A 27305-nucleotide genomic window follows, 5' to 3' on the forward strand; every position below is an offset into this window, starting at 1 on the left:
AGCCTCTGAACCCACTGCCATGCTACTGAGGAAAGGTGAAAGCTGGGGTACGATAGCTGAGATGGCCCAAGAGAACCTAGTTCACACAGGGTGACCCAGGCCCAAGAGAACCCAGTACACCTGCTAGGTCTTACCCTGGTAGGATTGAGATGATCAGTCCCCTCCAAATGAGTGTCAAATCCTGCCGACTATGCCAAGATGTTAGACCCCGACTCCATGTGACACCCAACAAATAGGGAGACGATGGTTCAATTGCTCGTGGATCCTGATATTCATTAGCCAGAGCAGAGCAGGGAGCAAACACCAGCACAAGTTGCTCGCAACAGCTTTATTTGAAGTGGAGGCAGCTTCGGGTGAGCTCTCTTGCCATAAAAGATGAGGAGCAGCATTGAACAATAGTTTTTTCCCATATTTATACACTTTGGTTTATACTTATTAACATTCACTCTACCCTCGCCCCTCCTATGTTCCACCCATTTTTCCTCCCATCTCAAGCTCCGCCTCTGTTTACTGTTTGCTTCATTAGCATGGAATTGCCTATGTATTTTATTCATTTACATGTCTTTTTGCTATGAACGCATGTCTAAGACCTTGACTCCTGCTCTTCGGTCAATGGGTGAACTTTGACCAAAACCTGGAAGCTTCTGGAGGCTTCTTCACCAATCACCATTCATCTTTTTGCATATGTTCATCTCAGATCCTGTTACCAATTACGTGTTGTTTTCCACATTCCAGTCTGATTTTCTGTCTCAGGTTGTACCATCTTCCACCTTCTTTGGGCCCCTGTATCTTATCTCGTTCCTTACTGTAGCTAGTCACAGCACACAGACTCACAGAGATTCACTTGCTGCTTTTTCTCAGAAAAATGGTCAACACAGTTAAGATGGTTACTTAGCATAAGCGAATGGCTGGCTTAGATATCATACTGCCTTGTGGTCAGCAGCTTTTGCTAGGCCACAGGTAAAGCCTTTGTATTCAGCTGCAAATCCAATGCTCCTCAATAATCCAAATTATTGTTGCCTTAACACACAGGAGTTTATTACAGACCTCGAAACCAAGAGAAACAGCTCAGCCAGGCATTTTCTGAAGAACTGGCAGAGGCTGCACACACTCAGAGCATGGTTGTCATGGGTGACTTCAACTACTTAGACATCTCATGGGATGAGTGCTCAGCTAGATCCAATCACTCACAAAGCTTCCTTATTTGTGTTAGACAGAGCTCCTCAATGCAAGAAGCCTACAGGCTGACTGGGGCAAGGCACTCCTAGACTTGGTTCTGGCCAAAAGGGATGATCTAGTGAGCAACCTGAAGATCAAAGGGAAACTGGGCGACAGTGACCATGAGATGATCACTTTTTCCAACCACCATAAGTCAGGGAAATTGGCCAGCAAAGTAGAAATCCTTGATTTTAGGAAAGCTGACTTTCACAAACTTAGGGGATTGGTTGGCAAGGCCCTGCAGGACCATGGTCTGATGAGGAAGGGGGTACATGAAGAGTTGTTGTTCCTCAAGGAAGCAATCCTAAAAGCTCAAAGGAAGTCCATTCCCTTTTGTAAGAAAGGCAGTAAAACAGCTGGGAGATCCCCCTTGGTTCACCAGGGAAGTCATGGACCTCCTGAAATTAAATGAGAAGCCTACAAAGGATGGAAGTCAGAAATAACTACCAAAGAGGAGTATTTGGCAACAGCCCATACCTGTAGGGAGCAGATCAGGACAGCAAAACACAAACCAAATACAGATTGGTAACTGATATCAAGGACAACAAGAAGTTCTTCTTTAGATACGTAGGAAGTCAGAGAAAAAATAGGGGAAGCACAGGGCCCCTGATAGATGAAATGGGACAGCTGATAAGTGACACTCAGGACAAAAGCGAACTCCTGAATGAACACTTCACATCAGTATTCCACCAGTCTAAGGGTGTTAGCCTGCTTGACAGCATACAGGATGATCACGGTGGGAGCGACCACCATCTACACCAACTGCATAATTGGCGTAGATATTGTGGGGGAGCTCCTACAAAGGCTGAATATCTAGAAGTCAGCAGGATCAGATGAAGTACACCAAAGGATGCTAAAAGAACTTGCCAATGTCATCATGTGACTGATGGCAAAGTTATTTGAAGCCATGCGGCACTTGGGAGAGGTCCCAGAAGATTGGAAGGTCAACATGGTGCCTAGCTTTAAGAAAGGGAGAAAGGAGGACCTGGGAAATTGCAGGCCAATCACTTTGACCTCAATCCCTAGTAAAATCCTGGAGAAAATGATCAAAGAATCCATTATAGACAGGCTAGCAGAAGGCAGTATTCTGAAGGATAGCCAGCATGGCTTCGTTATGAGCAGGTCATGCCAGACCAACCTCATTTCCTTCTATGATCAGGTTACTCGCCACCTGGATGGGGGAAATGAGGTTGATATCATATACGTAGACTTCAAAAAGGCCTTTGACCTGGTCTCCCACCAAGTCCTCATGAAAAAATTGGGAAAATGTGGCCTCGATTACTTTATGGTCTGATGGCTAGGTAACTGGCTCCATGGTATCAATACTCCAGAGAGTATTGATTAACGGAACTGAGTCATCATGGCGGAGGGTGACCAGGGCATCCCTCAGAGTTCAGTACTCAGACCAGTGCTTTTCAACATGGTCATCAATGATTTTGGATTTGGGTATAAAAAGCAAACTAGGAAAGTTCACTGCCAACACCAAACTACGGGGGAGTGTGACCATGCTCAAAGATAGGCTGGCCATACAGGCCAACCTGGACAGGCTCATGAGGTGAGTGGGCCTCAACCACATGTCGTTTACTATGGAGAAATGTAAAGTGCTCCATCTGGGGAAAAATATTCCACAACACAGTTATAGGCTCGGCAGTGCTACGCTTGCTAGCACCACATCTGAACGAGACCTGGGTGTCACGATAGACAACAAAATGAACATGAGCCACCAATGCGATGCTGTAGCTGGCAGAGTGAATCAAACACTGGCATGCATCTACTGAGGCAGCTTGAGCAAGGCTAAGGATGTTATTCTCCCTCTCTACGTGGCCTTGGTGAGACCGCAGCTGGAGTTCTGCATCCAGTTCTGGGTGCCACACTTCAGGAAGGATGTGGAGAAGCTCAAGAGAGTTTGAAGAAGGGCCACACGCATGATTAGAGGCCTGGAGCCCAGGTCATACGAGGAGAGGCTGAAAGACTTGGGACTGTTCAGCGTGGAGTAGAGAAGACTCAGAGGGGACTTGGTGGCCTATAAGTATATCAAGAGTGTACATCAGGGCCTGGGGGAGCATTTATTCAGCAAGGCCCCCCAGGAGATGACATGAAATAATGGGCACAAGCTGATTGAAGATTGCTTCAGGCTAGAACATAAGGAAAAACTTTACAAGTTGAGTACCAAGTGTTTGGAACAGGCTCCCTCCAGAGGTGGTACAGTCACCCACCCTGGCGATCTTCAAAAAGCGTCTTGCTGGGGTCATCTGATCCCAGCAGCCTTTCTTGCCCAAGTGCAGGGGGGCTGGACCTGATGATCTGTAAAATCCCTTCCATCCCATAACAACTATGAAACTATGAAATATTGGGCCAAGGCATTGCGGTCTGTTTTAGTTGATCTGTGGAGGCGGCTCACAAAATTCTGCGTTTCAAACCAGCCTGAGACCACATCAGAGCAAACAGTCTGTGAACTGCCTCTCTGCAGCATCATGAAGCATTCTTATGAATTTTGGTTCTATGGTTCTATACTAGCAGAAGGATGTGCTAGCTTCTTCCTTTTGGGTTGAGTGCTGCAGTTGTCAATATTCTGCCTGCTGGCATCATCACAGTAGTGGACCCGCTGTTTTCACCCTTGCTCGTCTTTTGTACCACTTTAACAATAATAACGACTTACTTATTGTGCCCTATAAGAACACCCATCCACTTCTCTAGCCTCCTGGGCATACTTGACAATAACTATGCTAATATGTGCTTATCGTGAAGAATCAAATCAACCTAGCAATAAAACAGTTATAGCAAGAACTACTCAACTGTCCAGCCACAAACCCAACCGCAGCCCTACTTCCCAGCTGTGATCAATAGCCATCTCCTCCCAAGAGTGTTCCCTGTAAGCTAACCAACTTGGGCTGTTACAGACCAGGTATGTAGTTAAGTTGCAAAGGTTCAGGGCATTAGTGGGGCTGCCCTATTCGAATATAAGAAAGTCATCCAAGGAGTTGAATTAATGTAAGGAAATAAATGTAAGAAGAAATTTGACTTGTTAAGCAGTGTGTCTTAATCAGAGGGGTTTTGGATCAGGTGGTTATGCTGTCTGCAGCTGTGATTTTCTATCAAGAGGAAAGAAATAGCCATTTTGATAAGGCCTTGAGACCAAGCTTTGTAAGTCAAAAGTATCATCTTAAAATCAGTGTGTAAATCGGGACATAGAGCAGGAGTGTAATATGCTTGCAAAAAGAGACTCTGCTTCCCACGTAAGCAGGAATTCCATGTCAGCTGTAGTTTTTGAATATGTTTGTACATAGCCCTTACAGTCTTTCAACACAAGGTAACAAAAAGGATTGCAAAGTGTTCAGTAAAAAAACTGGGAATCACTTTCTAGATTCTGTAGGTGAGCAGAAAGGCTGACTTGGGTTGGTTAAAAGGGAAAACACTGTCCCTTTCACTAAGTTTGCAAAGAGCTATTCCTGGTCTTTTCACATCTCTGTTCTCCTTTCCTTTCAAGATCCTAGCCCCCAAATTTGACTAATCAACTGAAATGATGCCATTATGTTGTATGTTGCCACCAAATGGTGATGCACTGAGAAACAGCATTTTGTGCTTTAGAAAGTACAGCCAGTGCCAAATAAACTGTGTGGACATCCTGTTGGATTATAATTAGGGTCTGTGCACATGCAGCCTCATGAAGAGTTCTTTATGGAATTCATAACCTTATTCCTATGCAGTGTCTGGCCAGATGCCAGGGCATCAGAAGAAACACTTGTTTAGCCCATGCCCAGAATTGCTGTTATGGGTTTTATTCATATATTTGTTATCATATTCAGCCACTGTAAGTAATGGCAGTCCTTACCTTTTCTTGAACTAGCAACAGCTCCACTTCTGCCTTAATTCTGCCATCTCCCAAAGCCATGACCATTGTGAAGCACCACGTGCTGTTGGTCCATATACTTAAGTCAGTGCTGAACTTGTGCATGTGACTGTGACCATTTATAGGTCAGACCTTGTGGTTCCTTGCTTGAGATTTATTAAAAAGGTCTTCTCTTGATCCTCTTTCCTCTGTCAATGTCTAATGTAGTCAAGAGTTGCTCTGAGACAAGAGCTACTGCTTTCAATTGCAGATGAGAGAGGACATCAAGCCACCTCCCTGTTTCAATCGTTGGATTATTTGTTTGTTTGTTTTTTGTTCTAGTGAGATTTTCCTAGCCAACAAGTAGGTGGTTTTAGAAAACCTTACCACTCGCTTTGTGGTAACTCAGTCATACGCTCCATACTGGAGTATGCCAAAGACAGAGCTGCCAATCCATGAAAAAAAACTACCAACAATTGCAAGCTTTTTACTGACAGTCAACTATTTTTATTCATTCATGTTTTCACTGATATATGTTTTACATAATGTAAATATAATGCTTCTCCCAGGCCTTACCTTGCTGCCAAGCCCAAGTGAAATTTAAGGGCTTGACATTAACCATAGTAAAAGGATTTAAAAGTTTGGTTGTCAGTAAAAATCTTGCAGTGAGAAAAAGCTTTCTTGGGTTCATAACCCTGTCTGACTACAGCAATGGTTTTACACTGTGCTGCCCTCCTACACCAGGTGCATCCTACTCACCCCCACACCTTGATGTCCCTTACTGCACCCTGCACCATGTTGTGTCCCCCCTGTCAGTCTTATCAGCCCTGCTTCTGTTGTCCTGGCATGGACCCCCCCAAAAGTCTACCTTCAACCCAGCAGCATTACAAGCAGCCTGAGACAGCAGCAACATATGGCAAAGAGAATACACCCTGCAGGGTTCTGTGCTCCTGCTCAGACACCTGGTGGCAGTGCTATGCTATCTGTGTTGGAGTTTCAATTAAGCTGTGGCTGCTTATTGTCTTTACTGATGGTTAAAAGTTTCTTATATTGACTTTACTGACAGACCTTTTTAGCTTTTTTTTTTTTTACTGGCAATCAGTACATTTACTGACAGTTGACAACCCTGGCCAGAAGGGGAAGGAACAGGGAACATCTACTCTTGAAAAACTTTTCTGAAAACCCTGGCAGATATTTGACAAATAAAGGTGTAAAGATCACTTTGCTCACAAAATGTATTTCCCAAAAGAAGCAAATCCATTCACTCATTAGCATTGCCAGCATTGTGTATAACTTATGGCCACAACATATTTACGTCTCTCCACTTATGGAATGAAGAATCTGAGAATGTAAAGTACTATGCAAGTACTAAGCCTCAAGTCATTACACATTAGGTCTATGTTTATTAACATTGCATGCAACTTCTATGAAACTAACAAATAATTTAGTAGCTGGCTAGACGATGCAGACATATGATATGCATATGACATAGTTTGGCCTGATAGTTGACAGGACCCAGTGAGTCATTTACTTAACCACGTAACATAATGCCATTTCAATACAGACAAGGAAATAAATACAAGAAGCAACTTACCTGTATTATTAAGCCAAGTAAATAATTTACCATTTGATGTACTGATAGAGCCAACAGCAGTTTCATTGTTTTTATGTACTCAGCAACAGGGAACATGAAGAATCAAAGTACAGAGGAATAATATCTAATGTCTTTCTCTATAATATTAGTAAAACAACAAATACAAAAAGTCTTAAACCATAACCATAGGATTAGAGAATGGGAACCTACTGATTATACAGGCCTGGGATCTGGAGAATTGTATCACCACCACCTGAAGTAAAATTATCTAATTTCTTTACTGTGTGATGCATCTTACTCGGTCCATAGTCAGTCCACCAAAATAGGTCTAAATGACTAAATTACTCCATGAAGGCATTACAGCCCCATAGATTTCAATAGGACTGAAGATGCTCAACAAAAGGCAGGGTCAGGCCCTGAGATAACAAGGTATGAGACCTTAGAAATACCCAGGACAAATAGAAATGAATTCAACTCCACTGCAGTTGAAGGTGCTACTTTTGAAGTCAATGCAATTAGAAAAAAAATGTGTCCAGTGGTAGTGGTGGGAGTACTACACTGGAATTCAATCTACTGAAATATCTACCAACCCCCTGATGCTTTGAAAACACCAGTGGGCTACTAACTAGCACTAGTAGCACTTGGTTAAAATTGGTTCCTCTGGTGGGGCTGCTCCATATACTGAAAGGGAAGATTATGACTTAAGAAATGGCCCCTTTTCATGGTAGAATTGGAGGTGGCATTCCATGGCTAACCCATCAATGAGAGCCTGGTGTGTGCAGTTTCAGGCTGATCATCTGGAACACAATGGCATTTTCAGTAGTAGTAAAGGAATCCTCCAAGTGCTCCAACTGCAACAGCTGTATTATGGGAGGAACATCCATCTGTGAAGAAAGATATTGAGTATATCTTATTTGGTTTGTCAGTTGCATCTACATTTGAAAGATCAGAAGGCATATAATGAAGTGGCAAAAAAGTGTCAAGTGGTAAAATTAGACTTGGAGTCAGGATTCCTCCCCAGCTCTTATACAGGTTCAGTGTGTGATGTTGGCCAAGCTACTTGATCTCCTTTTGGCCTGCTTTACACAGCTGTAACATAGGAATATACTATTTTCTCACTTCACAGGGTTACTGTGAGGCTAAACTAATGTTTAAAGTGCTTTTGATATCCACAGAGGAAAGACTTATATAAATACAAAGTATTATTGATAATTAGAAATCACCCACATTGCTGTAGGAATGGCTTTAGTCAATGTACTAATTATGCATTTGGTAAATGGGCAAGACTTCAGAACATTATATGACAAGTTGGTAACTAAATGGATTAATATTGAATTTTCTACACAAGAATGAAGCAGCAACACTTTAGGATTTCCACTTTCATCAGAAGTTAAATACCCTACACACAGAACTAAAAAAATAGTGAATATTAAGCTTCTGCTGACCTACATCATATGGATAGTGCTGATCCTATTCCCTTGAGAATTTTAATTATATATCCTGTATCCATCAAATCCTTGCAGAGCGCCTTCTCTGATAGTCATGGGAAAGAAAAAAAGGGGTGTGTGTGTGGGGGGGGGGGGGTAGATAAGGTCCCCTGTGCCTAAGTAATCCATCAGGGTAGTGTGGACATACCAACGTCCTCTATGGCCAACAGCACGTACGGGAATGAAATAGCTACTATGACTTTGGCCAAAGGCAGGACAGATTTACACCTTAGATTAAATTGTCAGAGATGCATAAGCATTTGTAAGCAGCAGCTTAGTTCATCAAATGCTACAAAGGGAATGCAGGAAGCAGAACTTCTAAATAGAATATTAGACTACAAGGTGTAGGGAAGGGCATAGGGTTTATAAAAGCTAATTCAGGTGATGAAATCAGAATCAATAGTCATAGTTTAGATCATATTTAACACAATGTGAGTAATTTCTTGTCCATAATTTCCTGTTGAAGTTGTTTTTTCAAGTTTTGTTGTTTAAGAACAGCTACTCTGAGGTCAGCAATGGAAAGATCAGGGTGATTAATGCATTCTGCCACAGGCTTGTGTCTTTCTGGAACTGATGTCAAGTCAGTGTTCATTCATTTTTTCACATGTTGCCTCATCTGACCAATGTAGACAGCAGAGGGGCACTGTAAGCAGGCAATGGCATGCTGTATATGATCTTAATGTAAGAGCAGAGGAATGATCTTCAGATAATATAATCAGCGTGGTTTGATCCTATGGTCTGTGTTGATGAGCATGAATATCACGTGCCTCCTGAGGCTGGGGGTGGGCGTGGCAACTGCCAGCAGGTGGCAGGAGCGGTGTTGGTGGCAGGGGCATGGTGGTGGTGAGTAGGGAGCTCTTGAGCAGCTGCGGAGGTGTCCGCAGCGAGGGGGAGGTGGTGTGGCAAGCGCTGACCAGTGATTGGCAACCACCCACAGACGCTGCCAGCAGTGTTGGCAGTGGCCAGCAGACACTGCCGGGGGTGATGGCAGCAAGGGTGGGGGGCGGCGAGGGCGAGCAGCGTCTGCTCACAGGCACCACCAGCAGCATCAGCGGTGGCCAATCTCAGGGGGTGCACCGCCAATCTCAGGGGGTGCATGTGCACCCGTGTGCACCCCTATGTGTCGTTGATGTTGATGAATGAGCACAGCTGGCATCGGGGTCTGAAGCAAGGTCTTGTACCTTGGTGAGAACAGGAGTTAGGTAGTCTGTTGCTGGAGAGATGCTGTTTGAAGTTGGGGTGCAAATCTACCTTGCCTTCTGCCTGACTTCAGACTAACATGACTAACAACCTCCCTCTACCAAAACTTCTGGCCACCTTTGACTCCCTAGCCCAAGTGACCAGGCACATGTTTACAGCTGGGTTGACTGGATGCCATGTTTTAGTATGAGTCTGGAGCAAGGCTTGAACTATGATCTCCAGAGCAATAGCAAGACACCTTAACTTCTCTATCACAACATGTAATGAGATGATATTCAACATATTTATATATAGTGAGAAGATGCAATGTAATTGATAAAATCAATTAAAGTCAATTTTTTGTACATTTAAGATAAGAGGAAAAGAACAAATTATATAATATAATGGAACTGTGGCAGGGCACCATTGGTGCCTGCCATTTTAAGGACTCAGCCAAGCAGCCAGTAGGTGCTTGATTGTGGTGGCCATTTTAGATCCCTGGCCACCTATATAAACAGATCAGTGCACTACTGGCAGCCCAGGCAGCAACATTGCCTGGCTGCAAGGCTGCTTGGAACATGCTGGAGGTAAGGGCAGGAGCTGTAGGGGATGGTTTGGAGGCTTGTGGTCCTGGGGCATGACCTAAAACTGCACCCTGCTGGAAGTGGGTGGCCTGGTGGGGCTCCCAGTGGTGCAGGAGCCCCCAGGAAATGCCAAGCTAGTTACCACCCCAGTGAAAAGTGGGTCAGGGCGCCTTAATAACCCCAGCTCCCACAACTGGGTGGGCTACCCCCTTGTAGGGTCTGGAAGGTGGACCCTGGAGAGAGAGTGGGGCTGTAGACTCAGAGCCTGTCTTGAAATCCCTCAACTGGTCAATGCTGGGGCCAGGACTGGAAGGGTCAAAGGACCAGGGGCCCACCACGAGGGATGCCCAGAGCTGAGGGCCTGGGGTTCTGACTGGCCTTGGAGGCAAGGCCAGGGCCTGTGTGGCCAAAGGTCCTGGGGGACCACACTTGAGAAGGGAAGTAGTTTCAGGGAGCTAGGCATTCCCAAATGAGGGCGGGGTAGGCTGCCTGAGTGGAGGGATCCAGCTGGAGTCCAAACTGGAGGATTCTGGGGCTCAGTGTGGGGCCGGTGAGATTAACATCAGTGGATGCCATCTGCAAGGCTTGGGCTGCAGTGTAGGGGAGGAACGGAGCCGCAGATAGCACCCCTTGGCATCGGGGAAAGAAATAGGCAGCCTCCCACCTAATTAAGATAATTATTTAGATAACAACAAGGCATGGCAGGAGAGAAGGCGGGTGGTTGGCCCAGAACAGGTGGGTGGGGCCGTGGTAGATGGGCCCTGAGCAGGCCCCCTGTTATAGGAACAAATTTACAAATTCAGAACTAATTTAGCCAATATTCTGTCAAGATATGTTCGGTGCAAATAGTGTTTTAAGGACACCACTTTTGTCATATGGTACTTATGCTGTGGATTTCATCACTTATATAATGTTTTTCCCGCCTAATTCTAGGACACAATCCAATACAAAGCTCAAAGGATTCCAGGACAAACTCCATATTCTTGGCTTTTGATACCTCCTCTCTCCGTGAACATCCCTGTGAGAAAAAGCAAGTTGCTTACATGCATAAGAAAGGTGATTACAAATACCACTGAAGCAATGTCACTGTTCCTGAATATTTTGTCCAGCACTTGCCCAGTCCTCATCATAATGAGAGTTTTTCAGAAAGCCCAACAGCTGAATGCTTATACTAGCTTTACCTGCCAACATCTTCTCTCTTCTCTTAACTCTTCTCAGCAGCTGGTTTTGGTCTGTACCTCTGGAATGTGCAAAATCATTACCTAAGGAAAGGAAAGTTTTTTTTGCATGAAAGATCCAGGGAAAGAGAAGCGTGTATGTTCTCCTTGGTTTATGTGCTCTCACACAGTTTTTAAGGCTTTTACTCCCACCTGTCCCTTTTATTTGCGGTACCTTCAGAATGCAAGCCTTGGAGTAAATGCGGAAGTACCCATTTTAAAAAGCTAAGGTCACACACAAAATGTAAAATAAAATAGTTTAGATTAGGGGCCTCAAGTATTTTATTGTCCTTCACATTCAGATAAAATAGGGGTTAAAGGTTTAATAAATGTTTTAATTACTCTAGGTTTTAGAAACAGTATAGACACTGATATCCTGTAATATTATCTATTCCTGGGATCTGACCACAGCCGCTTAGAATGAATGAGTCCTTCCACTGGCTTCTGAAGTCCCTGTTCTTTTGTTAGTAATATCACAGATGGTAGCTAATGAAATCATTTTAAAGTTATAAACAGGAGAGAGTGACTTCAGGTGAGAATTATGGATCAGGAACATGCTAATATTTAAGAAATTTACAGAAGCCAGCAAATTTACAGAAATGCACAGCACATCTCAAACCTACACAAAGTTTGGTTAGGATTGGGAGCAAAGCTAGGATTCAGGCTTTGGATTTGCACTGCATTCCTCTCATAGTTGGACTGAACCTTGCTGGGCAAGTTTGCAGATGACACCAAGTTATGGGGAAGCGTGGTCATGCCAGAAGATAGGTTGCAGATACAGGCAGACCTGGACAGGCTGGAGAGTTGGGCAGACTGGAACCAAATGAAGTTCAACACTCAGAAGTTTAAGGTGCTCCATCTGGGGGCAAACAATCCCCAACATACCTACAGGCTTGGTGGCGACAATTTGACTTGCACCACAGCTGAAAGGGACCTAGGGATAGTGATCGACCATCGTATGAACATGAGCTGGCAGTATGATGCTGTGGTCAGCAGGGCAAACAACACACTAGCATGCATTAACTGATGCATCTCACACAAAACTAAGGAAGTGATACTCCCACTGTACTATGGACTGGTGAGACCGCAGCTGGAGTACTGCGTCCAGTTCTGGGTGCCACACTTCAACAAGGATGTGGAAAAACTTGAGAGGGTCCAGAGAAGAGCCACCAGGATGATCAGGGATTTGCAAGACAAGCCATACGAGGAAAGGCGGCAGGACTTGGGTCTCTTCAGCCTACAGAAAAGAAGGCCAAAAGGGGGCTTGGTAGTAGCTTACTGCTACATCAGGGGAGTACATCAAGAACTGTGAACAGCTGTTCACTAGGGCACCCCTGGGGAAGACAAAGAGCAATGCATACAAACTCCTGGAAGGCCGCTTCAAGCTCAATTTCAGGAAAAACTCCTTCATGTGTGTCCAGATTGTGGAAGAAACTCCCTCCAGTGGTGGTGTAGTCACCTACCCTGGAAATCTTCAAAAGGAGACTGGACAGTCACCTTGCTGGGGTCACTTGACCCCAGTTGTCTTTCCTGCCTAGCGCAGGGGGACTGGATCCGATGATCTACAAGCCCCTTCCAGCCCATAACAATCTATGAATCTTCTGATTTCAACTGATTAAAGTTCACTCACTGGGCTTCCCAAAGCACCCCTCTTCAGGTCTCTGCCACGAAAGAATGGCCTCCAGCCAGTGGGGTTTGTAGAAGTCAGAGAATCCAGACATACCACAGAACATAACTGTAGGGAGAAAAATAGTATGTAAACCCACATTTTTTATCACTGGTCACCCTACAGAAGAAAATACACTTAAACTCTAATCTAATGGGATCTACAACCCTGCCATGCAATCCTATTAGAAAAATGTTAGTTTGACAACTTTTAATTTTCTCTCCTTTCTGGAGAACACAACAAATCAAACAAAAAGAGTTTGGGGAGAAATCTATTAGATTAATCAATGCAACCTTGGCTAATGGAAAATGGTTTCCTAACATTTATTTGGATTAACTCTAAAAGTACCAAACTGTATGTCTACCACACTAAAAGCAAAAACCTGTTCTCCAAACTTTTGTTCTTACATTCCTAAACATAGATTTGTGAAACCATAGATAAACATATAAATAAAACTGGCTTAATTTCCAGGTGTGCAAAACAGCCACCATAGTCAGTGGGAGTTACAGGTCCTGAGTTCAAATGACAATCGGGCATCTTATTTAATACTGTACTATAGATTTATGTCTTAATCCCAGATTTTGAAATGCTGGACTTAATTGTATTTCAAATAAGCTCAAGCAGTGCTCTATCCCCCTGTTAAAATTGAGAAAAAGGTGCAAAATGTAAGGTACCAAGTAATAACTGCCTGAAGATGGAAATGAAGTATGTTTCACCTCCTTAACATAACATACTTTCTGTAACTTCTAATGATACATTTGTTCCAGGGGTAAATAACTCGCTTTTATTATTGTAAGTTAACATCTGCTCTGTTATTGCTTCATTCATTGGGAATAGGTTACATACTATTTTCCATGAAAAGGTCTTGAGAGAAATATTTGAATCCATTGCTTTCGATCTCCATGTTTATTTTCATCATGCTAGCACAGAAAATATTCTTGTAATACTGGGCTCTCAGGAACAGATGATTGGAGCATCTTTTCTAGGTACAGAAGAAAACCAGGTTTCTGTGTTGCATTTTAACAGCTTGATTGATTTTTCCCCCCTTATTTACATCAGAGGAGGGATAATGAGATCTGAGAGTTGAGATCTGCAGCTTCAAATCTGAATCCAGACCTAAATGATCTGCAATAATTTAATCTAACACTAAGATTCAGCAGGGAACCATTCATACGGACTGGGGTCTTCCAATATAATTAATTTGAGCTTCTTAATTCATCCAAAGGGAATGGGGAGGGAACTGTTTTCTGTATCTTAGAATGGTATATAGTGTATTTATTTGAAGCAGAGACTGATCATTAATCCACTGGCAGAATAATGGCACATAAAATAACACCTTCAGCCAGCTTGTTCGCACTCCTATAACCCATAGTTGTACTAACATGGGTATAAATAACCTAGTGCCTAAATATTATTATTTAGCTATAAGTACCCAGCAATCACATATAAATCTTAAGTGAATGATAGTAGTAATGGCTGTTGGATCAGCCCCAGTCATCAGAATGACTGCTGTGTGCGTTTCTGCCATCAAACATCCAAGTGCCCAACCAAGATACCTGGGTTAGAAATAAAGGAATGGAACTACCCACTAATGCAGGCAACAGCAGAAAACCATGCCCATTAAATGTACAGGCTGCTGTTTTTGGTACCTTATCCTACCTCATAGTTTCATAGTTAGTAGGGTCGGAAGGGACCTGAGTAGATCATCAAGTCCGACCCCCTGCCCTGGCAGGAAAGAGTATTGGGGTCAAATGACCCCAGACAGGTGTTCATCCAGCCTCCTTTTAAAGACCCCCAGGGTAGGAGCCAGCACAACTTACCTTGGAAGCTGGTTCCAGATCCTAGCTGACCTGACAGTGAAGTAGCGCCTCCTGATACCTAGCCTAAATCTACCCTCTGCCAGCTTGTGACCATTATTTCTTGTCACTCCTGGTAGTGCTCGAGGGAACAGGGACTCCCCCAGTGCCTGCTGGTCCCCTCTGACTAGTTTTTAAACAGCCACTAGATCCCCCCTCAGCCTTCTCTTGTGGAGGCTGAACAGGTTCAGGTCCCTTAGCTTCTCCTCGTAGGGCCTGCCCTGCTGACTCCTGATCATGCGGGTGGCCCTCCTCTGGACCCTCTCCACGTTGTCCACATCCCTCCTGAAGTGCAGCACCCAGAACTGGATGCAGTACTCCAACTGCAGCCTGACCAGTGTCACATAGAGGGGTAGGATCACCTCCTTGGACCTGCTTGAGATGCATCTGTGGATGCATGACAAGGTACGGCTGGCCTTCCTGACCGCGTCCTCACACTGGTCGGCCCATGTTCATTTTGGCATCAATAATGACTCCAAGATCCTTTTCTGCCTCTGCACTGACGAGAAGGGAGTTCCCCAGCCTGTAAGTATGTTGCTGGTTCTTCCTTCCCAGGTATAGCACCTTGCACTTGTCAGTGTTGAAACCCATCCTGTTCACATTCGCCCAGCCCTGTAACCTGTCTAGGTCCGATTGCAGCCTATTCCTCCCTTCTAGCACGTCCACTTCTCCCCACATTTTAGTGTCATCTGCAAATTTGAACAGCGTGCTTTTTACCCCCTCGTCCAAGTTGCTGATGAAAATGTTGTACAGTGCAGGCCCGAGGACCGAGCCCTGCAGAACCCCACTGCCCACATCCCTCCAGGTCAAATAAAACCTGTGCATCACTGCTTTCTGGGTACGGCCCTTCAGCTAGTTAGTGACCCATCTGACTGTGTAGGTGTCGACACCACAGTCTCCTAGTTTTTTAATGAGAATGGGGTGAGAGACAGTGTCGAAGGCCTTCCTAAAGCCCAGAAAGAGTATATCCACCGTGACACCTGCATTCAGGGATTTTGTGACCTGGTCATAGAAGGCTACCAGGTTGGTCTGACAGGACCTGCCTCTAATGAACCCATGTGGGTTGCCCCTAAACAGTCTCCCCTGCTGGCCCCTTGTGGACGTGCGCCAGGATAATTTTATGAAAAATCTTCCCTAGGACCGAGGTAAGACTAATGGGCCTGTAGTTTCCTGGGTCCTCCTTCCTCCCTTTTTTGAAAATGGGAACCACACTGGCCCTTTTCCAGTCCTCTGGCACATCACCAGAGCACCATGAGTGCTCGTAAAGCCGTACCAGGGGTCCCGCAATAACCTCTGCCAATTCCCTCAGCACTCTGGGGTGGAGATCGTCAGGACCAGCTGATTTAAATATGTCCAGTTCCTCCAGAAGTTCCCTGACTAAGTCCTTGCTGACCCTAGGCCTGGGTGTGCCTCCCACAGGGCCTACGGGGGTCCCACTGTGGGGGAAGACAAGGTCCCTACTCAGAAAAATGGAGGCAAAGAAATTGTTAAATAGGTTAGCTTTGCTGTCTGGTGTGATGACCAGATTTCCTAGCGTGTCTTGCAGAGGCCCCACATTACCTGGTACCTTCTTTTTACCTGCTAGGTATTTAAAAAAGGACTTCTTGTTGTCCTTGATCCGGGTAGCTCGTCCCAGTTCCATCTCCGCCTTGGCCTTCCTGACCGCCCCCCTGCAGCCCCGAGCAACTGAGGTATAGTCATCTCTGGTGATAGCCCCTCCCTTCCATTGGGTGTACGCCTCCTTTTTAGCTTGGAGACGTTTCCGGGTGCTTTTGGTGAGCCATGGGGGCCTTTGCGCCCTCTTGCCACCTTCGATCCATGTAGGGATTACCTACCTACTCTACCTACTCTTTGAGGTCTAAGTATTTGTGTGTAGAGGGACAGCACTAGAGACCCCACTATGATTTGATTTATGTTTAATGTTGAACACCCTCCATGTTTCTCCACACACACACACACACACACACACTACTTCCTTTTCAAAATGTACAGCAAGTCATATGATCCTTTGTCAGATTCCCAATTTGTAGGTCATTTAAACTTCCCTTGCTGGACAGTCTGCCTAGTTATGGTGTACAGGAAAATCTATTCACTCCTCTGCTGTAAAAGGCTTTTTTTTCTTGCTCATGGAAGATTTTTTTTTCACCACTTCTTTTCTTTCCACTTTTTCCCTTGGCTTCTCTTTTTCTTTTTCTCTCTCCTTTTTTTTCTGACCCTGTCCTTATTGCTATCTTTCCCAACTTTTTTAGTGGGGAAATTGTCAGGAAAACCAAACTTTCTAAATCCATGGCCTATTTCTGCACATACTTTACAAACATGAACTTACGTACACGAGGTGGAATTATACCTTTTTTTTCTATGCTCCACTGAAGTGTTGAAGCCTTCCATTTTAGTTACACTGGCATGAAAAAATATCGGTGGCCTTTACTCCAGGACAAAATGAATATATTGCTGTATGTCTTTCTGTGTGGGATCTTTTTCCTTTTCCTTTATCCTTAGCTTCCTTACTATAGTTGCAGATAGTGAACTCTGTTTGGTCCTGAAGTCCAAACTATTAACTTAATTTGACATCTTAGAATATCAAGAGACACTGTCAATTACCTGTGTATGACACTGTCTCCAGAAGGGGTTTCTCCTCACATATTTTCTACCTCACATACCTGATCTAATTTGTACCACATAGATGTCTTTGTACATCCATAGCTTTCCTGCTTCCCTCCCTCTCTCTATATATCTCATTGAAGACATTGCTCTCTCCCTGTCAACATCTGCCTCCTAACCTCTTCTTTCCATTTCTATTACAATTCTAAGTTACAGGATACCAAAAATGCATTCAGTGAACACCCAGAAAATCCACCAATCACATCCTCTTGAATCCATGTATAATCTGTCTGTGGCTGATAATTCTAAAGTGACAAATCTGGCACTTACCATATCTGCAAACATGAAGTAGAAAAGCTGATGTGACAGGGAGTAATCTGAGCAGCCAAATTTTGTCATGATGTTCCTGCAGGCATTGGTTACAATGCAGGGCTTGCCGTTATCTTTCCTGTGCAAATAGAACAACACTAATGAACAGTGCAAGCCTCTGAAAATAAAAAGCCCAATAACTAAATGTAAAAACATATTTCTCTCCTGCAGAAGAGTGTAGCTCATCTTTTTCATTTGTGAATGCAGACAGAGGTGGGAGAAGGGACAAAGAACAATGGTAAAAGTGTATCCATTTTTAGGGAGGAAGAGCAGTGGTAAAAGTGTTAATGGGAATAAAACATACCAAGTTCCTAGCAAATATGTAAAGCATGAATCACTTATTTCCTCATTAAAACAATCAGGGTCACCAAATTCAGGATAGGCAAGTGTTGAGTCTGTCTGGTTCCAAGAATGAGGAAGTATCCAAAAGTCTGGTCCTAAAATTGGCTCAAATTCTGAAAGCAAATGAAAACAGGAAATCCATAAATAATGAAGTGGCAGAGGAGTGATGCTCACATCGTAAACTCACAAGTCTTCTAGCCATTGCATGGTTGGATCTGTCTTTCATTAACAAAGACAGAATGTACTACAGAGACTGCTCCAGCATGCACACACACTACCCCATAGGTATGTCAGATTCAGATTAGTCTGTTACCATGAATGGTGCGTTGTCTTTATGCCCAAAGCAAAGGGGCCAGGCCCAGTATTTAAAACTGCCCCCTAAAATGATAGGAAAGGATTCTGGAAGGATGTGGAAAGTTTTTAGGTGTGAGAATGAAACAAAACAATTATAAAAAGAAATCACTTTTGTTTGCAACAAATATCTTCAAGTGTATCATTCCTACTCAGAGACTATGGCCCTGGCAATTTGAAGAGGGCATAAACATGGAAGGCATGAAGCATACATTAGATTTCTGCAACCATCTAAAAATCACAGATTTTAGCACTTTCTGCCCACAGTGTACTATACACATGAATAGAATGTCATCCTCTGCATAAGTGGCATTTTGGGGACTTAGATGACCAACTATAATCATCTAGATAGCCAGAAAAGAATAGAACACCGCCCTAAGTGAATTGGGCTGGCCAACAGTCAGTGGCTGAACGAGGAATAGCACTCAGGGGTGCATCCCCACGCATGGGAACATGCATTTCCCCCAGAACAAATAGCAGCGGCACATTTTTGTGCTGCTGCTACTTGTCCCTGGGCATGTGCCTGCATGTGCACTTTGGCGTGCGACAAATTATCCAGGGTGGGGTAGAGGTGGGCTGGGCTGGCCCCAGCAACCTAACTTGGGGTCCTAGTGGTCTCCCAGGACTGCAGCAGCAGTGATTCAGGCACGCAGAGCCTGTCCTGTAGCTGGAGTATGGCTCTGGCTGACCAGGCTCCAATTTCTGGTGGTGCATGCTGCAGATATGTTTTTTTCCCATTTTTTTTAGGTACTGGGATTTCTGTGCACTGGAATTCACGCGCACCACATGTTTCACGGTGCCTCAAAAGGCTTTAAAATTGCCCCCTAAAATGATAGGAAAGGATTCTGGAAGAATGTGCAAACTTTTTAGGTGTGAGAGTGAAACAAAACAATTATAGAAAGGCTTTGAGGCAGAGGAAACCACACATTCCCACTCATGTGGACGCAGCACAGGAATTCAAACTGTCAGTCCCAATCTCTAACCACTAAATAGCCCTCGCTTCTTAAAAACCTACAGTGTACTTCATGCATTATGCATAAGAGATGCCCCTCTGCCTATAATGAGTAAACTTGTTTCTTTTCAGTAACTATAGTACTTCAAAACATTTCAACACAAACAGTTCCAGCCTAAATAATAAATGCCCTTCTCCACCACTGTTGGTATAATTTATTTTTACCTTTGAAGTATTCCAGGTCATTCTGCTCAAGAGAATGCATCGCTTTTTCAATTAAAGAAGACAGCTTCCTCACCAGGCTTTCTACTCGTGCCTGCTGAGAGAGTAATTCATGTTCTGAGGCCCGTTCCTCCAGGGCTCCTTTCAAATGAGCTGAAGGAGGAAAGACAACAAGGTTTTGTATGTGATTATAATCCTCTCTCTCTTTTTTCTCTTTACATTTAAAAAAAGTGGGGAGTTTTGTTACTTGGTCTAGTAACTGCCATGGAAAAAACAGTTTATTGGGTAAAGGCTTGACCAGAAGCAAAATGACTACAGCTTATCAAGGACACTTCATATGCTTTGGAATGTACAGTGATAACTGAACTATAACAATTTATCTCTTTGGTCAGTGAGTACCTTCCCATAAAGCCTGGTCCTACTAGTGTGGCACCATTCACTTGTGGTGAATAGTCAAGAGGACCCATAACCAGGAGAAGAAAGAAGGAAATAAAAGCTATGTAGCCTGCTTGTTGTAACCTCTTGCAAGGCACATACATCCTATAATGAAAAGCATGATATTGATGTAGTACACATCACATGGTGGCATTGTCTTCTATGTTTTTTTTTCCTTTGTGTATAAGCAATTGTTCACTTCTGGGATGAAAGGCTGGGTTGATCTTGTTAATGTAATAGTCCATGCTGACACAATGGTGTTTGAAGAGGGAGTTGTGAGAGAGTGCAGGAGAAGTTGTGACAGTCTGGCTGACAGTGACTTAGCCCAGGGGTTTTGAAGGGGCAAAAGATGATTGGAGGACTTGGGATTCCCTTTCCTCTCCAATCAGGCTCCAGAGACTTACCCTCCATGTCCCCTGATTGGCTTCTGGGGTCACCTGTATGGGGATAAAAGGGGCAGCTCAGCTGACTCAGGGGAGACCAGCAAGGGACCAAAAGGAAGGAGATTCAAAATGCTGGCAAGAACTGGGTTAGCAGGGTGGGAGCAGCTGCCCCAGAAGAGCCTGAAGGAGAGGGACCTGTAGGCAGCAGTTGGACCCTCAGCAGCACGGCGTGCGGTGGGCAGGAGAGGCTCCTGCTGGGCTCCAGGATTGCCTATGAGAGGCTGTGGCCAGCAGGAGAGGCTCCCCGGCTCTAGCAAGGATCTGAGCAGTGACCTGAGAGGTTCCCAGCTCTGCTTCCAGCTCCTCCAGCAAGAGGCCAGGCAGTTCAATGCGAGGCCGGGGCTCCAGGAAGGTCAAGACCCCTAGTAGCTTAGCAGAGTACCAGCACTGGTGGCTGTGTGGTAGAGTTTCTGCCCACCCTGTGGGAGATTTGAGTTCAAGTTCTAGATGGGGTGACTTAGGATGTGTGAAGTAACAGATATGAGTTCTTATTGTGGTGGAAAGGGGCCATTGTGCTTTCCACCTCCAAGTACCTATATTCCTTGTCATTTGATATTTTGTGCCTTTTTATATTTCACCAACCAGTATTGTTTATTCTGCTGTTTGTGTTTTACACTTTGGTTAACTCTGTCTTTTGTCAACTGGATGAATATGTCTATGAGTGTGTCTAACCTTTGTTGAATCCTGCCCCCTCGGGGCATTGTAGTGTCCCCGATACCCCCTGGTTTATACTAGTTATGTTCCCAGTATTGTTCTCTCATTAAAAGGTATATGGTTAAGTCCCCATTGTTGATCTGGCTCTGCTCTGTAGGGGGAGGAGAGTCCCTACACCTCCCACAGCGCTTGTGCACCTGCTTTGATCCCTTCAATTGGAGAGGGGGTACCTCTTGGAGTACTGCCCAGGTTACAGAGTTCTCTCTCTGGAGTGGGCTTAGTAGAGTCAACTCATATTCTATGGAACCAGGTATTAATGTTGAGCTGACATTCCTGGAAAAAGAGAAAATGAACCAGCTGTCTGACTGTCTCTGTTCCATGCCTTGTATGAAAACCAAACAAGCTATTTTGAATGTACCAGCATGTACCCTCCTGATTTTTTCTTTACCGAACGGTGGACCAGAACCCCCCCCCCCCCCAAGTATCTGCTAGTGCAAGGCAGGGATACTATTGTAAGAACAGGAAACTACTGTTTGAAGATGGACAAGTGTATAAATGCTTATACTGAGAGTGATGACAGTTAATATTCTGTAATACATCCAAGGTTTTGTTGTCTCACTACAAGACTTTGCTGACCTACATTATGGATCAATCAACACAGACCCAAAATTACTTCTTTAGTGGGAGAAGTGTCAAAGTTCAGAAAAGGTACTGTAACATCAAGGCATCTGAAGGAATGAGGTGAGAGTAAGTTGGTTAGATCTATGTTAAAAGGACCCAGATCTTTTATGTCCCCACACCAGCACCACCCACCTAAAAAACACTTTACACTTTGTCTCAGTCTTAAACTCAGCTGCAACCCAAGTAATTGTAGTACTGTGTTCCTGGGCAGTGTCAAATGTAGAGAGTTTCTGAACAAACAACAGTCTGGGGGCAGGGGGTGGGGGGGAATCTATACTTCTTGTGGCTTGCAAAAAGTATTATTTAACTGCAGGAAGTGTTAATGCTAATGTTGGGAAGTTAGCATTACCAATTTTCTTATTTCTTTTTTTATTTGTGAAGCCTCTAATGAGTCTCAAATAAGACAAGAAAAAAAAATACTCCCTCTTTTAAAATCTCAGTACTTTTAAATCAGTTCTCATGATTTTGGGACCTGGAAAAGCTGGAAAGATAAGATGCCAACTAGCCTGAAATAGGAGGTGGCCACACCTTTGCTTAAGAAGCCATTGTGGGACAGAAGTGCCTTTGCCAATCATGGCACCATTTGCAGGCTTTCCTTTTGCAGCAGGGAGATTACCAAGGGGCATATGATTGGCCAGACTTATATGCTTCTGCCTGTACAGATCCTTATCAATCTAGTTTTGGGTCAACGTATGGTGTGGAACCTGTTGTACAGGTGAAAGATGTCAAATGTTAATAGTTGCTTCTTTTGATTAAGGGTGGATTTTGCCAGTAATAAGACACCACATGGACAAAAAGGAGGTGTTTCAGGAAAATGCTGCATTGCTCCCAGGCTCTCCCTGATGCATAGAGGCATTGACGATGCGTAGGGGGTGCATGCGGGTGCACGTGCATCCCCTGCATGTGGCGGTGCACCCCTGCGAAAAGGTGCTGCTGACACTGTCAGTGGTGCCTGCAGGTGGTCAACACTCGCCACCCACCTCCCACTCACCGCCAACACTTCTGGTGGGTTCTGCGGGCGGTCTGCGAGTGCCACTGGCCACTGCTGATGCTGCCGGTGGCGTCTGCGGGTGGTTGTCCTCCCGCCACCGACAGTGCTGTGGCCACCTGCAGGATCTCCCTGCTTGCTGCCACCATGCTCCCACTGCTGACAGCACTGCCACCACCTGCGGGAGCTCGCCATACCCCTCAGCCTTCGGGGACATGCAACATTCATGCATAAAGGGCTGATCAACATGCTGTCAAATGTTGAATAACTGACATTGTATATTATTGTTTCATAGATGTTAGGGATAGAAGGGACCTTGAAAGATCATCAAGTCCAGCTTCCTGCCCCAGGGGCATGAAGTCAGCTGGGGTCAAAGGATCCCAGCAAGATAAGCATCCAAACATTTCTTAAAAGTGTCCAGATTAGGTGCCTGCACCCCCTCTGGAGGGAGTCTATTCCAGGCTTTGGGGGCTTGGACAGTAAAGAAGTTTTTCTTTATGTCCAGCCTAAAACAGTCTTGGAGGAGTTTGTGACCAGGGGTTCTTGTCATCCCTTGGGGTGCTCTGGTGAACAGACATTCCCCCATATCCTAATGCACACCCCTGACGTACTTATAGGCAGCCACCAGGTCACCCCTGAGCCTGAGCTTTTCCAGGCTTAAGAGTCCCATGGCTCTCAACCTCTCTTCATAAGGTCTATTATCTTGCCTTCTGATCATGTGCATGGCTCTCCTCTGGACTCTCTCAAGCTTATCTACATTCTTCTTGAATTGTGGAGCCCAGAATTGGATGCAGTACTCCAGCTGTGGCCTCACCAAGGCCGAGTTCAGCGAGAGGATGACATCCTGAGACTGACTTGAGAATCATTTATGGATGCAAGCCAGAATTTTGTTTGCTTTACCAGCTGTGACATCGCATTGGTGGCTCATGTTCATCTTGTGGTCAGTCATGACCCCCAAGTCTCTTTCGGCCATGGTGCTAGCGAGTGTAGCACTGCTGAGCCTAAAAGCGTGCTGCGGGTTTTTTCCCCACTGAGGTGGAGTACTTTCCATTTTTCAGTATTGAACATCATCAGGTTTATATCCACCCACTTTCTAAGCCTATCCAAGTCAGTCTGAATCACCAGCCTATCCCTGGGTGTGGATATTGTACCCCAAAGTTTAGTGTCATCAGTGAACTTGGCCAGTCCACTTCTGACACCAGTGTCCACTTTGTTGATAAAGACGTTAAAGAGAACCGGTCCAAGGACAGATCCTTGGGGGATGTGGCAAGGTGGGGCTCCCTGCCTAGCCACTGTGCTAGGTTCCCCACTAGCCTTTGGGCACGCCACCCACCTGACTCGCCTGCCGTGCCTTGTTCTTAATTAATTAAGATGTTAATTAATGCGGGAGGCTGCCCATTCTTGCCCCTATGCCAGGGGGCGCTATCTGTGGCTCCGTACCTCCCCTATGCCGCAGCCCTTGCCTCACAGATGGCATCCAGATGTTACAGTGCTCCCGGCCTACAGCTGGACCAAGCTTAGGCTCACCATCAGGCCTTAGTCACACACACATTCATACCGCCCTCTTCTCACAGGGTCTCTTTCATGCATTGACAACTTATTCTGCCTTGCTCCCTCTCGCAGTAGGCCCCTTAGGCCATAGGCTTAGCTAGTCCATTCCTTGGGTGGCAGACATACCATCTTTTGGGCCTCTCCTGCGACCCTCACCAGGGTAGAGGCCAGCCAATTACCCAACCGGGTCTAAGCTTGCTCTGGCCCCTTCTGGGGGCAACTCTGTGTGTATATAAACGTACTGGGACCTCAGCCCTCTGGTTCTTCTCCCCCTTCACTGGGGCTTCTAATCTCCGCACCCTCACCGGGGCTCCACACCGCCCCCTTCACTCAGGGCTACTCATCTCTGACCCCCTCACTTAGGGCTCCATACTGCCCCCTTCACTTGGGCTCCAGATCTTCGCCCCCTCACTGGGGTCCTTATTTCCACCCACCTCCCTGGGAGGCTCCGCACCGCTCCCTCACTTGGGGCTCCGCACTGCCCCCTCTCTCGGGGCCACGGGACTTCCTTCCCTGGTGGGCTCAGGTGGCCGCAGCCGTGCCTGGCCCCCACTCTCTCTCCTCGGGGTCTCGCACCCCACAGGGCTCAGGTGACTGCAGCCGTGCCTGGCCCCCACTACCTCAGGCTCAGGGGTGATCTGGTGGCCACCTATAAGTTTATCAGGGGTGCTCATCAGGATCTGGGGGAACATCTGTTCTCCAGAGCACCCCAAGGGATGACAAAATTGAATGGTCACAAACTCTGCTGCAACCAATTCAGGCTGGACATAAGGAAGAACTTCTTTACTGTCCGAGCCCCCAAGGTTTGGAATAGACTGCCTCCGGAGGCAGTTCAAGCACCGACTTTGAACGCCTTCAATACACATTTAGATGTTTATCTTGCTGGGATCCTATGATCCCTGCTGACTTTCTGCCCCTGGGGCAGGGGGCTGGACTTGATGATCCTCCATGGTCCCTTCCAGCCCAAATGTCTATGAAACCTCTGGTGTTATGCAAACCCACCCAAAGTTGAGGGCTAGGGTTAAGGTGACCTTTCTCACCTTTCACTGGGGTGATCACTGGCCTGGCACTTCCTGGGGGCTCCCACGCCACTGAGAGCCCCACCAGGTCACCCACTCCTGGCAGGATGCACTTTTAGGTCATGCCCAGGACCAGGAGCCTTCTAGCCATCCCCTACAGCTCCTCCCTTACCTCCAGGAGGATACATGAAGCCTTACAGCCAGGCAATGTTGCTATCTTCTCTACCAGAGGGGAACTGATCTGGTTATAAAGGCAGCCAGGGATCTAAAATGGCTGCCGCAATCAGGCACCTGCTGGCAGCTTGGCTCAGGCCCTTAAAGTGGCAGGCACCTACAGTGCCCTGCCACACACCTCCCCCTTTAAAATAGTACCTGGGAGAGGTTTCCCCTGCTGCTCCTCCAAAGCAGGCTCCCCTTAGAGCCTGTGAGAGCCCTCAAGTGGCGAGCACGCCCAAAGGTGCTCCGCCACACACCTCCCCCCTTAGAATGAAATCTGAGGGGTTTCGCTTGGCTGCCTTCCCTACTGGGCTCTGCCCCAGCCTACTGTGGCCCCTGCCATGTGGCAAGCACCCCAAAGGTGCTCCGCCACAGGGGACACCACTGGTCATGGAGCGTCATAATGATTCACTTCCACCAGCTACTACTCTCTGGGTCCGATCTTGGAGCAAATTCCTGAGCCATAGGACTGTGATGTAGCCAAGTTGGCCAATTTTTCATGAGAAGATCACGGGACACCAGATCAAAGGCTTTTTTAAAGTCCAGATATATGACATCAATCTCTTCTCCCTGGCAATATGTCACCTGATCATAGAAGGAGATGAGATTGGTCAGGAAAGACCTACCCACAACAAACCCATGCTGGCTGTCCCTCAGGATGTTGCTATCAGCCAGCTTGTCAAGAATGGTCTCTTTGATAATTTTTTCCAGAATCTTACTGGGGATTGAGATCAAGCTGATTGGCCTGTAGTGCCCCGTATCTAGTTTCCTCCCTTTCTTAAAGATGGGCACCACATTGCCCTTCCTCCAATCTTCAGGTACTTTGGCTGAGCACCACGAATTTTCGAATATTTTTGCCAATGTTTGGGCTATGACACCTGCCACTTCTTTAAGTACTCTGGGGTGTAATCTATCAGGACCAGTTGACTTGAAGGTGTCCAGCCTTTCAAGGTGTTCCTTTACAAGGTCTACACCAATGCTGGGTATACTTTTACCCTCAACCTGGCCGTCCTGCATCATGCTAGGCAGAGCGGTCCCTTTGGGCTGATGAAGAACTGATGAGAAGTACCCATTAAGCAGGTTGGCTTTTTTCTGGGTGTCAGTTATGAGTTGTCCCATTTGGTTTAGCAGGGGTCCAATGTTACCCTTGCTTTTCTTCTGACTCCCCACATATCTGGAAAAGGACTTTTTATTGTCCTTGATATGTGTAGCCAGATGGAGTTCGGTTGCAGCCTTGGCTTTCCTGGTTCGTTCCCTACAGGTATGGACCAGTGCAGAATAAAGATTTGTGGTGATTTCTATCTTCCATCCTTTATAAGCCGCTCTTTTCAGGCGTAGGATGTCCATGAGTTCCCTGCTGAGCCAAGGGGGTTGCTGTGCCCTTTTGCTACCCTTCCTCCGAGATGGGATGGACATCCCTTGTGCTGTCAGGATCACTCCCTTAAGGAGCAACCACTCCTCTTAGATTCCTCTCCCTGACAAGTCATGGCCCTTTTAGGGCCTCAACAACAAACTTCCTGAGCTTATCAAAGTCAGCTTTCCTAAAGTCCAGGACTTCTGCATTGCTGACTGACTTGCCAGCTTTGCAATGGATAGTAAAAGTGATCAGCTCATGGTCGCTGTCTCCCAGCTTTCCTTCGATTCTTAGGTCACTGACTAGATTATCCCCTTTAGCCAGTACCAGGTCCAGCAACGCTTTACCTCTTGTTGGGCCATAGACTTCTTGAGTCAGGTAGAGCTCGTCCACGCATGTGAGGAAGCTTTGTGACCATTCAGATTTGGCTGAGTGCTTAGTTGAAGTCTCCCATGACAACCATGCACCGAGAGCATGCAGCCTTAGCCAGTTCCTTG

The 27305-nt window shown here is 45.7% G+C and overlaps 1 protein-coding gene across 1 annotated transcript; it reads right to left on the reverse strand.

The window, feature by feature from the left end:
* Window positions 1–6697: 6697 nt before the first annotated feature.
* On the reverse strand, window positions 6698–25478 carry C13H16orf89 (chromosome 13 C16orf89 homolog). Its single transcript, XM_059716450.1, has 8 exons — window positions 25411–25478; window positions 19471–19620; window positions 17905–18055; window positions 17562–17679; window positions 13621–13756; window positions 12739–12843; window positions 11073–11153; window positions 6698–7525 (listed from the first exon to the last, which is right to left on the reverse strand). The coding sequence occupies exons 1-8, from the start codon at window positions 25424–25426 to the stop codon at window positions 7458–7460; spliced, it is 825 nt and encodes a 274-aa protein (XP_059572433.1). The 5' UTR covers window positions 25427–25478; the 3' UTR covers window positions 6698–7457.
* Between the last annotated feature and the right edge of the window lie 1827 nt (window positions 25479–27305).

The sequence above is a fragment of the Alligator mississippiensis genome, chromosome 13 (genome assembly GCF_030867095.1).
Source record: "Alligator mississippiensis isolate rAllMis1 chromosome 13, rAllMis1, whole genome shotgun sequence".
In the NCBI taxonomy this organism is placed as follows: Eukaryota; Metazoa; Chordata; order Crocodylia; family Alligatoridae; genus Alligator; species Alligator mississippiensis.